A 12,460-nucleotide genomic window follows, 5' to 3' on the forward strand; every position below is an offset into this window, starting at 1 on the left:
CTAAATACAGAGAGAAAAGTGTCCTTCAGTTTCTCAGTATGGAGCCTTTATTTCTGAAGTAACAAGACACCCAACTATAGGAATCATTTTAAAAAATCTTTAAGGAGACTTTAAACAATCCTTCGTGACTAGAGCAGGCAAGAAATACAAACCTTCATTCCTTCCTTGAATCAAGGAGCACTACTGGAGTCAACTGCCAAAATTTTTAGGTTTTAGGACTTACCATACATTGTACTGTTAAGATCTACTGAATAAAGGATGTTCTCTCGCTAAGGACCAAGTGTTTTAAGGTTTCAAGAAGTTCTCCAAGAACAATCTACTTCTTTCATCATTTGTTTATGAATTTATCCATGTTTGCTTAATGCTTCTGCTAAGTATTAGCCAAAATCTAGCCATTTATATTTAGTTGTGTAAATCTAAATTAAATGCTGTAGTATGTTGTGGAATGTACTATATATTAAGATACAGAGAACATTGTATTGGCATGTCAGCCTTATTTGGTTAGCAGACTGCATGTGTTGGTATTCGTTTTTTTCTTTTTAAGCCAATTATTTTCATGCACTGCAAAAGAAATTCAGTTTATAAGATAAATCTGAAAAATCCATAATGAGAATAGGAATTATAAAAAATTTACAGTAATATTAATCTTTCCATATTCCCCATTAAGCAACGCTAAGCATTCACACATGGATCCAAGGTAAAGAGTGTTTTTCTGAAACTTTTTTTTTTAGTAGGGTGGTTTTCCAGCAAATGGCATTCCCAAGATAAAGATGTTGTATTTTAACTCATTTCCCTTCTTTAGTATTGGGTTATGTATGTGTGTTTGTTTTTTTAACTTGAGAGCTGACTGTTGCTTAAGAAGTTTTCTTATGGCAAAAATAATGTAAATAATTTAATATGATCTGCATTTTGCCAAGAACTCATTTATTATTAAGGTTATCACTTAGTAATACGAATTTTCCTGTTTTTGTCCTTTATAATATTACATTAAAGTTGGTAACTGTTATTGGTACTTTTGAAATATTTGTATGCATTTGTTACCTTAAACATTTGAAAGAAGCACAAAGTAGATTTAGTTAACCCAGGGAAACATCAATTTTTTTGTAGTTCCAATTTTATATCAATTTTATTTTCTTATGAAATCAAAAAATGCATTGATACTTATTAATACAAATTCATTATTTAACATAAATATCAGAATAATGTTAAAGGTCTGAAATGAGAAAGATACTGATTTTTTTTTATTTTAAAAGTATACTTCTTAGGCTCTCATTACCAGCTCTAAAAATCTTTTTGGAATTATTCTATATTCCATAGTGTGTAGTTTATGAACTGTGTATTTCATCACAGTTCCTAGTGCCATGAGAAATGCGTCTGTCTCTCGCTCCCTTCCTCCCTCCCTGTCTTTCTCTCTCTCTTTTTTTTTTGGTAGGCCAGTAACAGTGTTGTGTTCATAGTCTACTTTCAGAAAGACCGTTAATGAAAAGAAAGACAGCATGTATAGTTGACCAGAATTGAAATGGAAGTTAGAGAACTTGGATTTATTTAACTTAATGCCACCATTAACTTAGGTTTTGCCACCAAATAATGCTGTAAAGTTAAATCACTTTTACACTCTTGGATGAAAGGTGCTATGTAAATGTAAATACAAAGGATTCTTACTAAAATACAAATATTGACATATTTAAAACCTATTCTCTAGGCTTTGAAACATCTCTCTCCATCATGACTCCCTAGACTCAAGTATCAGATTGATAATGGGCATCATGGCAGTCTAGAGACACTTGCATGTAAAAAATGTAAATTCATTTTTAGGTGGATAAATTGAAAGTAAATATAGAAATTATGTTTTAGCTAAATACAGTAAGTGGGTAACTTAGATTTATATTAACTAGCATCTAATTTGCACAACTAGGACACAACCCAGGACAATTACTAAAAGTTAAAATTGAATGAGTAGGAGGTGGCCCAAGGAGGGTGAACACTATCACTATCACAGCGTGACCTCCCCAGGACACTAATATCTTAAAATAGAGAAGCTGCTGACTTAAGCAGCACATTATTGCTTCAAGTAGAAAATGCTTAAGGGCAGCCTTTAAAGTACTGAATCTGGTAGGCTGACCCTGAAAGTGCAGTTAAAGAGACAGCCAAGGGACACACTTGAGACTGCACAAGTATGAATATTCTCAATTATATTCGTCACCTTTTTCATACCATTTCAAGAAAGGACTAAATAATAACCACATGAATATTTTATTTTCTCCAAAAGATACTATCAGAAGCAAGCTTAGTAGGAAATCACTCTTTTTCCTAAGATAAACTACTTCTGCCAAACAAAACATGGCCAACCAGAAACTAACGGGCCATTTTCCTGACTGGGGCCTGACATGCTTTTAATTATCTGGCTCTATTCTAAATCAACATTTAAACCCCCAAGGAAACACAGGAATTCACTTTACAGGGTAATAGCTTCAGCCCAGAGCTCCAATAAAGTGCTTCACATCTGGCCATGTGGAAACGTTTGGTCCAAGTTTTTGAACTGGTGGTTACCAAAGAGTTCATGAAACAGGTTTGTATGTAGCACCTTTCATGCAAGGCATGGTTAAGAGCCTATTTAAAAATCACTGTGCATATTACAGAATTACAGCCACCTCACAAATGAAGTATTACAGCTTGCACTGTCTTAACAGTTTGTCAGGAAGTGAAAAAGATATTGTACCAAATCTGGAATTACAATGAGGAGTAATAATGTACGCTAAATGACTTTTGTATTTTAAGTTACATTTTATGAGAAAAGTGGTGAATTTTTGTGTTTTTCTTTTCCACTACACCTAGTCCTGAGATGTATTTTTTTCTTTAAGCCTTGAATGAATCCAAAAGGAGCCCATTTTATAATATAAACCTTGATGTACATGTTGAGCTATTTGGACAACAATGAAAATGCCTTAAAAGGAATGCTTATGGATAAAGTTGCACTTATAACACCCTTTAACAAAACCTGATTTTAAATTGTCTTTTTCTTTCCTACTAATAGGGTTCTCTTTTTCAGTGTTTGCCATTGTACTTATAACTGTTATTAAATATGAAATCAAATAATATAAAAGCTGTAACATTTCCTTTAAAAGTAATGCTACTGAGGGATTGGGAGTTATATGGCAAAATGTTTATTACTTGGCAATACCTGATATCAGTCACAGAAATCCAGTTTATAACAAAAGAGACACCATTGTTGGGTTGATTTCTTTTTAAAAACCTTATTTTTCATTTTAGTTTTTAACTTTATTTCTCCTAAAAAAAATTAAGTTTAACATTCACTTATCGAACTGATATAAAAAGAAATAAAGCAAAGAGGTGTTTTTATAACAAGTAGTAATCATTTAAAAATTCTAACATACAGGGCCAGCCCCGTGGCTTAGCGGTAAAGTGCGCGCACTCTGCTACTGGCAGCCCAGGTTCAGATCCGGGAGCACACCAACGCACTGCTTGTCCGGCCATGCTGAGGCCGCGTCCCACATACAGCAACTAGCAGGATGTGCAACTACAACATACACCTATCTACTGGGGCTTTGGGGCAAAAAAGGGAAAAAAAGGAGGAAGATTGGCAATAGATGTTAGCTCAGGGCTGATCTTCCTCACCAAAAAAAAAAAAAAAAATTCTAACATACAATTTTAGCAAAGTGTTATTCCTTTTCCTTTGCCCTGGAAAACCTATTTTCAGTCATAACCCATAACCTCATTTAGATGATTCTTTTCTAATCATTTTGGGATTAGTATTGGAGGTTTTGGGAGAAAGAAAAGAGAGTCTGTCATTTCTGTCAATCCCAAAATAGGTTTAAATACAATAATAGATTGTACAAATCAATTTCTTTCACTTTCACCTGTTGTCTGTGGAGGCATAATGTCAGAGACAGCAACTGGCCTTGTGTCCCTGGGCAGATCCGTCTTTCTGGGCCTGTTTTCACCATGAGGGAGGGAGGGTAGTTTTAGACCAGTTATCTAAGGTTCTCAGTGTCTTTGATTCTATTCATTAAACCTTCATTTTGAATACAAAGCAACCTAAAATTGCCTCTTTCTTAGAGATATAGTACAGAATAGGTAAAAACTAACATGGCATCCCAGAATAAGGTTATCATTTATGGAAAATATTTCTTACTAACTCCACATCTCTTAAATCTAGTCTATATTTTATAAAAATTCTGCCACAAGTAGACACGTAGTTTCTAATCATATGTATCAAGAAACAACAAGTCTTTACTTTTATTTTGCCTGTTGGTAACACCAATTGGTACAAATTAAGTACAATGTCTCTACCAGATGGAAATTATTTTTTGAGTGATCACACTTAGGAAAATATGTTTATCTTACAAATATCCCATTTGATTATACGAAGAAAACATATGAGCATTTTCATGAGGAGACCTCTATACTATTTTTGTAGCCTAGTGGATCTCAGACCTTCGACTGATGAAGGGTTTTGTCTGAATTTAAATGAGGTGAGAAAAGTATGTCAATTTTCCTCATGCTATTTTTTAACTAGCTTCTATATGACAACTGACAATACATTATCCCGGGTTCTTATACTGTTTCAGATGCCATAATTGAAAGGGGATGAGTAAAATTTAATACAGCTTAGAGGACAAAAGAAACTTGTTCAAGTATGTTCACATTTCTAACCTCTGAACAAAGACTAAACAAATCCTTCTTAATGGCCTATGTATATCCTGCTATTGAGTTTTAAAATGTAATTTTCTAAGTATAATGATTATGACATAACATTTTCCATCCCTATGTTGTTTTTTCTAGATTAAAATTTTCTAAAGATATACTTTTATAGAAAGGTAATTAGCTTATTTTTCACTGAGAAAAAAGAAATCACTAGTTTAACAACAAAAACACCCAGTAATGGAAAGTTTTTGCCCTTGCCCCCATGTTTGTTTTAATTATCTTGCTGAGGATTCCCATTCCCCAAAGATAATTACTATCGACAGTTTAATATATTCCTATATTCCTTTTGATATTTTCCCTGTATGTACACTATCATATATATAATTTATATATGCTGTTGTTGCAACTTGCTTTTTTCAAGTACAATAAACATGTAAAGATGTAAGATAATTATCTAAAGATGTAAGATAGTTAATCTTAGCTAACTAATCTTAGTTTTGATGTTAATTTATTCTTAATTGTTGAAGGCATTCCTTAATGAGTAACTGTCATGGGGAATGAGGAAGTGGAATCTCTGAGCTACTAAAACTACCTCAGTACATCTTTTTAAAAACAGATGCTTTACGATGAAATATTCCTCCTAAAATGATTTAGGTAGTCACCAAACCAAGGTGCTAAATACAGTCATCAATTTAATGCTTTTTATAAATTACAAATAAGAAAAACAGTTTTCAGAAATAAATATATTGTAAACATTAGCCCAATTAGTTGTTTTTATCAAAATTTAGTATTATGGGATCATGTCCTGTCTTCTTCACAAATGTGAGCAAGTCTTCAGGACTCAACCCCATGGTTGCAGCGTTGGTCATTGGATGAAAATACACCTTTTCATGTCCACCTTCCAAAAAAGCAGAATCCAGAACAAATTTCACATCTCCATTATCACAGAAGAGTGCCAAGGGTGTGGCACAGCCTTGACCAACTTTCAGTTTTTCTAGCATGGCTGTTTCATCAGCAAATCGCAGATTTCCACTCCCAACACCTAACTGCTTGGCAAGATCATTTAAATTAATTTGTCTGTCATGAAGAACTGTCACCAGCCAATAGCTTTTTTTCTTTTTGTCTTTAAGAAATAAGTTCTTACTATGTGCTCCTTTCAAATGCTGGATATGAGGCATCATTTCTTCAACTGTAAACACCTGTAAAATATCCCATGAGAAGTGTAAAATTAATATGCATGTATATACACACACTGCACACGTGCACTGTTATATGTATTTTGCTTGCTGGGTGAAAACAGCAAGGTTAAGGGGTACTGAGTGCTTTGGATTTCACTGGTAGAGACCCATTCCCAGCCAATTACCAAATAATTATAAGCCTTTGCCATCTCAATTCCTCATCTCAGGGGACCTCCAGCAGTTTCTCTTAGGCCAGTTCTTTATTCCAGTGTGCTAGCCAAACCCTCACATTCCTAAAAAAAATTTTTTGTAACTAATGGTATTTAAAGTTTATAGCAGCCCAAGACTCCTCTTCCTTAGCATTCTATTACATCCAGACCATGTGACAACCTCTACTCTACAGATATATACATAACCACAGTGAGGGTGAGATAATGAGACCCTGGACTAACAAAGATCAGAACAGCTGGCGATATACATAGGTAGAGAAGGGATGGAGAGTGTGGACTGTACTGGAGGAAGGTCAGAGAATATGATACAGTTCTGATTTGTCGAGGTGAGGAAAACAACTTTTAATGTATTTCTCTCCCTTTGAAGATCAACCGTATTTAGCTATTATCATTAGCTGTTAACTCAAGCCTTGGGTAAAAAGTCTCTGCACCTCTCAAGTTACACATTGGTTCCATTAAATATTTGCAAATAAATCTTCAAATCCATACACTAAATCATGGTAAAAATATCAAACTCTCTAACCTTGGTGTCCTGCTGTATGCATGATGCCTGATACATCACAGCCACTGCAGAGACGGTTTACTGCTGGTAACTTATTTTATCTACACATAAAGTGGACACACCAACATCCCACACCAATTTAAGATGCGCAAGTTCTCAATATGTTGCGCTAGTTCTCAACATGAAATGTGATCGAAACACTCCAAGAGGAAAACAAGTCTTCTCACAGTAACATCATAGTACCGAGTCGAGAGGCCTCTGATGTCCCTGACGGGTCCCCCTCGGACTCGAACGCGGGAAGTGCCCTGGAACGGACATTTCTGCGGCACATTACCCCTGGGACGTATGGTCTTAGCGGCCTCGCCCGACAGACGCTGCAGCGGAGCCCACCCTCTCCAGCCGGGCTGTCCCGGCGGGAGCGCCTCACCTCGGGGTGCTCCACGACCTCCGTGCGGACGCCGAGGGCGCCGAGCCGCTGCTCGAGCTCCGCCCGCATCTCTGCGCGCGCCATGCTGCTGTCGTGGCGGCCGGCGGGACACGTGACAAAGAAAGCGGCCTCGGCTTCCGGCGGCCGCGCGGACTGGAAGCTGAGACGGAAGTGCCTGGAGAGACTAAGGCCGGCGCCGGAAGTCCAGTGCGGGCGCCTTCCAGAGGCAGCGCCGCGCAGGGCTCGGGCGCCTCACCTGGCACGTCCTTGCAAGTCTTCCGCGGAGAGAGCGGTGCAAGACCTGTGGGGTGTCTTCCCCGGAGCCCCACAGGAGGGAGGCGCCTGCATTCTCATAGCCTTCCCCGACCCCGCTTCAGGTTTCCTAGGTCCGGCATATTTGCCACTTAAACAGAATCAGAGGCACGTAACAACGTTCCAGCTTAGAGAGCGTTGGAGGAGGTCATGGAGAAGACGTAACCGCCGGTTGACCCGCTAAAATGGTCTCCGGCAGTAGAAGGCTCCTCACCCTCTCGCCTGTCCTTGGAATGTACCTTCCGCCCACTGTGTCAATACTGGGAGCCACTTGAAGGGGGCAGCCTCGAGACAGCAAGGTGTTTTTGAAACCATCTGGACTGGATATGTGCTGAACCTCTTTAAGGCCTCTATATAAAGTATTTAAACTCTTAAGATTCTGACCAGCGGGCGTGGAGGTCTGCTTGTCTTGCAGCCACGCAAGATAAGTCTATGAAAGCTCCCTTGCTTATTAAAACTGCCATCTACCAACCTGGAGTGGTCTGCCTGCCTCTTTAGTTTTTCCTTGCTCTCTCTGTAAGGCCAGTTTCGGATTTCACCCGGGAATTCCTAAGGTCGCGAACCAACAAGGAAAGTGGAGGAAGCCCAAATCCCCATCCTTTTAAGACTTTTGAACTTTTAATTTGTAAATTACAATGTTACGTTTTACCTTTTCTGCGTTAGTTTTTGTTATTATTCCTCTAAGAACAATTAGCCGAGGCAACCACGACTCACCTGTTTCCAAGGCAGTTTGCGTACCTCTTGGTGGGAAGTTTTCTCCTGTCCTGGGAAACTCGCACTCACCCCTTGAATGAGGCATGAAGTTAATTCCGCGTTAGGATTTCATTTGTGAATTTAGATCAAGCCTAAAATAACAAATAAAACATAGATATTTCTAGGGACAGTAAACTCTGGCGTGAATGAATTTAGGTCATTTCTGGGGTGCAAATTGAAGCGCTAGAGAAGGGAGCCTCTTAAGAAGACATAGCTAAGGATCTGAGTCCTCACCCCCAAAACAGCCTTGGAGGAAGCTGCGAAAGAGGAGGAAATCAGAGCCAGTTTCACAATTTCACCCAGAATTGGCCCTGCATAGCGCAATTTTAAAATGCAGCTTAACCCACTTCTTAAAACTATTAAGCCATGTTTCCCTTCAAAGACTCCATCCAATTCTTTGATCTCTGATTATAGAGCCAACAACAGGCTGCTGTCCCTGGCCGCCTACAATCAGGTCAACAACAAAAGCAACATACACACATTACAGAGGGTTTAGAAAACAGACAAGGGGGAGAGGATCACTCAGAACATTTTTTCCATGTTTATTATTTTATTTCCCCATTTGTGAATTAGCTTTGTTCCTGTCTTGGCTCATTTAGCCACTGAATGAATATTAATGGCTTTCACATTGATTTATATGAACTCTTTATATAATCAAGTTATGTGCCTTTTATTTGTCATACATCCTCAAAATAGTTTTCATTTTTCCCATTTAAGGAGAGATCTTTTTTGTTTGGTTTTATCTAAACAAGTTAGTCATTTTTGTGTAACCAAATGTCGTTCTTTCCTGTTTAAGTTATTCTGATCTAAGTTTAAAAAGCTAACCTCGGGGCGGGCCTGGCGGCGCAAGCGGTTAAGTGCCCGACCTCCGCTGCAGTGGCCCTGGGTTCGCTGGTTCGGATCCCGGGCGTACACCCACGCACTGCTTGTCAGGCCATGATGTGGCAGCGTCCCATGTAAAGTAGAGGAAGATGGGCACGGATGTTAGCCCAGGGCCAGTCTTCCTCAGAAATAAGAGGAGCATTGGCATTGGATGTTAGCTCAGGGCTGGTCCTCCTCACAAAAAATAAATAAATAAATAAATAAAATGAAAAAAAAAAAAGCTAACCTCCAGGGGCCCGCCGTGTGGCGGAGTGGGTAAGTGCGCGCTCCGCTGCTGGCAGCCCGGGATCCCGGGGGTGGAGCGACGCACCGCTTGTCAGGCCATGCTGTGGTGGCCTCCCATATAAAGTGGAGGAAGATGGGCACAGATGTTTAGCCCAGGGCCAGTCTTCCTCAGCGGAGGATTGGCATGGATGTTAGCTCAGGGCTGATCTTTCCTCATTAAAAAAAAAAAAAAGCTAACCTCCAGCAATAGAGTATTCGATCTATTTTCTTAAGAATACTCGGTTAAATTTGGGGCCGGCAGGGTGACCTAGTGGTTAAGTTCGCGTGCCTCGCTACAGTGGCCCGGGGTTCGCAGGTTCAGATACCTGGCACTGACATACTCACCGCTTATCAAGGCATGCTGTGGCAGGCAAAATAGGTAAAATAGAGGAAGATGGGCATGGATGTTAACCCAGGACCAATCTTCCTCAGCAAAAAGAGGAGGATTGGCAACAGATGTTAGCTCAGACTAATCTTCCTCACAAAAAAAAAAATCAATTCATTAATTTATTTAAATTTACTTTGGCATATAAGATGTGGTGGGGCTCTTATCACTAGGTTTTTCACTCTTTTCACTAGGTTTCCCTCTAAGAATGAAATTAGAAAGCATTAGAAGAGCAAAGATCACCGATTTGAAGAATGGCATATCCCAAATGATTGTCCTTAAATGCTGGAAGACTGTCAAGAATACCCAAATTCAATCATAGTGACCTGAGGTAAACAGGGGAAAGAAGAATTGGAATTTGATTGTAACTAAAAATGTAATTTATGTCCAGAAGTAGGAAAACGTTAACCAAGAGTAGGATCTCCATGACAGCTACAAAAGAGGAATTCAAAGAGGAAAAATTGGTAGTGGCATCCAGCAGATCATCTAGGCAATAGGAGGTTCTGGCCTAGAAATCTCTTTGGAAATGAACTGCTATCCATCAGTTATGCAAGGCATGAATCGCTCTTTCCTTCCCTCACCCTCAGCTAATCCATCTCAGTTCAGTTTCTCAAATCCTTCCACTTCTCACCACCTCCATCACCCTAGCCCAAGCTACTATCATTCTCCCCCCGGTCTACACTAATGTTTCCTTAATTTTAGTCTAAAATAAAGGTGGTTGAATGACCAAGTATCCTGCTCCGAGTGAGTCTTACAAGCAAAGATTTTTATCATCAAGTGGAGCTAAATCTGTCTATGGTAAAAAGAACCTTATGTTGCTGTTTAAAAACTATCCTAACCCAAGTTTAATGTAGTATTTATTTACCAAACGTATGCCAGCACTATATTAAATACAAAAGAAATGCTATCCTTGACCTGGTCCTTTGTCCTCAAAGCAAATCTCAAATTTACTTTGGAAACAATAACATGAAACAGATTAAATTCAAAATTATCAGCATGAACTTGAGGAACTAGATATCTAATCACAGAACTTGAATATGAAATCTCATGTTTCTAGGAGAGGGGAAGCATCTGGGAGAGAGTTACCAAATTATTTTACAAACAGGGAAAGACCTCATAAGTTTGAAGTCTTGTGGCATTTCTACAAGAACACATTGAAGGAAAGACTCTTGTTATCATTAGGAAGAGTATGGGTACTTGGCAGATAAGGACAGAATCCTGAAAAGGACAGAAAGAGAGCTGGAAGATTGAGTTATGCCAGGGTCCATAAAACATGGTATCCTCATCTTATGTCTGCTTACAGTAAAGAAGCAGCTACAACTATAGCCTATCTGGCAAAAGAAATAAAAAGGCCAAAATTGTAAAATATTTGTCAACACCAAGGAGAATGGGCATCATTGCATTTATAAGGTAAAGAATGTTAAAAATCCCTATTATTGAGTGAAACAAAGGGCAATTCCAGGACAGGTAAGTTGAAAACCATCCTAAGAAGCTGTGCCTATCCAAAAAGCAAGCAAGACGATAGGAAAAAAAAAAAATGCTTGCTGCAATCTGTGTCTCTTCAATATATCTTTTGGAACATCTCTATGTGCCAGGAGCACTATGGCGCATCTATATGTGCCATGCTTCCTGCCCTCAAAGACCTTAACATTTAGCAAAGAGGACTGAAACATTCACAGAGGATAAATCCAGAAAACGTGCCTGGTGCAACGATAGTGGCATGATGAGGCTGCTTTGGGAGCCCGGAGGGAGGGCACCAAGAAGACGGAGCAGTGGATCAGGGAAAGCATTAGGGGAAGATGATGCCAGTTTAAAGGATAAGTAGGAGTTTGCCAGGAAAAATGTGCTCCAGCTGCAGAAACTCTGGGAGTTGAGGGATGGAGGTGAAAAAGCACGACGTGTCCTGGGCGTTACGATTTGGTGTGATAGCAGAGCAGAATGAGAGGCCAGTCAGCAGGAGACAGGCTAGAGCCAGGCACAAAGGATCCTGCAATCTATGCTAAGGAACCAGGAATATCCTACCATAAAGGGGCATGTTAAATAAATGAGGTGACATCTTCCTAGGGAATTCTATATTCTCAATCATATTCTTAATATTTAAGGATATAGGGAAACACAATTTAGTAAATCAGGAAAATGAATTATAGAAGAATATAGACAATATGGCCCCCATTTTGCTTCAAAATACACACTCCTGTATAACAGAGTTACTAAAAACAAACCAACAAAACAAAACCTTAGTATTAGCCTGTTCTTTCCCTAACCGCACTCCACAAAAATTGGTTTCTAAAGACCCATAGAAGAGGATTCACCCCAGGACAGGAGACGATGGAGGTTAGTTCCCAGAACAAGGAGAGGAAAGCAGCTGGATCTAGGAGGAAATTTAAGTTTCCTCAGAGTCAGAAGAGAGGTTGAGGACAGGGGTGGGGAAGGTGGGAGGGTGGAGAACCATCCCCTTTTGACACTTTGTCCCTCTGGTGGGTAGCAAGATGGAAACCTGCTGTCAATGGAAGGTAGTCTGCCTGGGGCAGCCTCGCCAAAGCAGATGCGGCACAGGTACCCTCTGAGCTTGATGAGGACAATAACCCCACAGTCCAAGGATCCACCAGGTTCCCTGGCTCCTCCTCCTAAGTTTCAGGTTCTTGCATGGTTCCATGGAGACGGGAGGAAATCTCAATAATAGCCTCAGGTTCACTTTCCTTCCAGCTCCAGCAGTGGGGACTTGGGCCATATTAAATTCAATTCAATAAAATATGATTGAAGATCAGCTGAGTGCTGAAGGTACAGCGGTGAGCAAAACCAGACAGAGACCCTGCACTTTTTTTTTTAGAGAAGTAGAAAACTTTATTATACCTATATAAA

At 39.5% G+C, this 12,460-nt stretch overlaps 2 protein-coding genes across 6 annotated transcripts in view; one reads left to right on the plus strand and one right to left on the minus strand.

Moving 5' to 3' along the window:
* Positions 1–1,012, plus strand: part of CCDC88A (coiled-coil and HOOK domain protein 88A) — a 116,385-nt gene extending 115,373 nt beyond the window's left edge. For all 4 annotated transcript variants that reach the window (XM_087436749.1, XM_014791510.2, XM_004435674.2 and 1 more), the window contains one exon: positions 11–1,012. The gene's annotated coding sequence lies outside the window, so the exon portion shown is untranslated. The remainder of the gene's footprint in view (positions 1–10) is intronic.
* A 4,325-nt stretch (positions 1,013–5,337) lies between these two features.
* Positions 5,338–7,477, minus strand: LOC101401338 (prolyl-tRNA synthetase associated domain-containing protein 1). 2 transcript variants are annotated; one of them, XM_004435676.3, is made up of 2 exons: positions 7,003–7,477; positions 5,338–5,864 (listed from the first exon to the last, which is right to left on the minus strand). In XM_004435676.3, the coding sequence occupies exons 1-2, from the start codon at positions 7,084–7,086 to the stop codon at positions 5,430–5,432; spliced, it is 519 nt and encodes a 172-aa protein (XP_004435733.2). In that variant the 5' UTR covers positions 7,087–7,477; the 3' UTR covers positions 5,338–5,429. The 2 variants fall into 2 exon arrangements, with proteins under 2 accessions (XP_004435733.2, XP_087292877.1); XM_087436751.1 differs by lacking the exon at positions 7,003–7,477 and adding an exon at positions 6,819–6,979.
* Between the last annotated feature and the right edge of the window lie 4,983 nt (positions 7,478–12,460).

This window comes from Ceratotherium simum, chromosome 11, assembly GCF_057802395.1.
Source record: "Ceratotherium simum simum isolate JZ-2026a chromosome 11, ASM5780239v1, whole genome shotgun sequence".
Classification (NCBI taxonomy): Eukaryota; Metazoa; Chordata; class Mammalia; order Perissodactyla; family Rhinocerotidae; genus Ceratotherium; species Ceratotherium simum.

Bases quoted from the DNA above. Each gene is read 5' to 3' on its own strand.
- LOC101401338 (XM_004435676.3), bottom strand. From the start codon at position 7,086: ATGGCGCGCGCAGAGATGCGGGCGGAGCTCGAGCAGCGGCTCGGCGCC. The intron at 5,865-7,002 runs GTGAGGCGCTCC...GATATTTTACAG, and splicing joins AGGTCGTGGAGCACCCCGAG to GTGTTTACAGTTGAAGAAAT.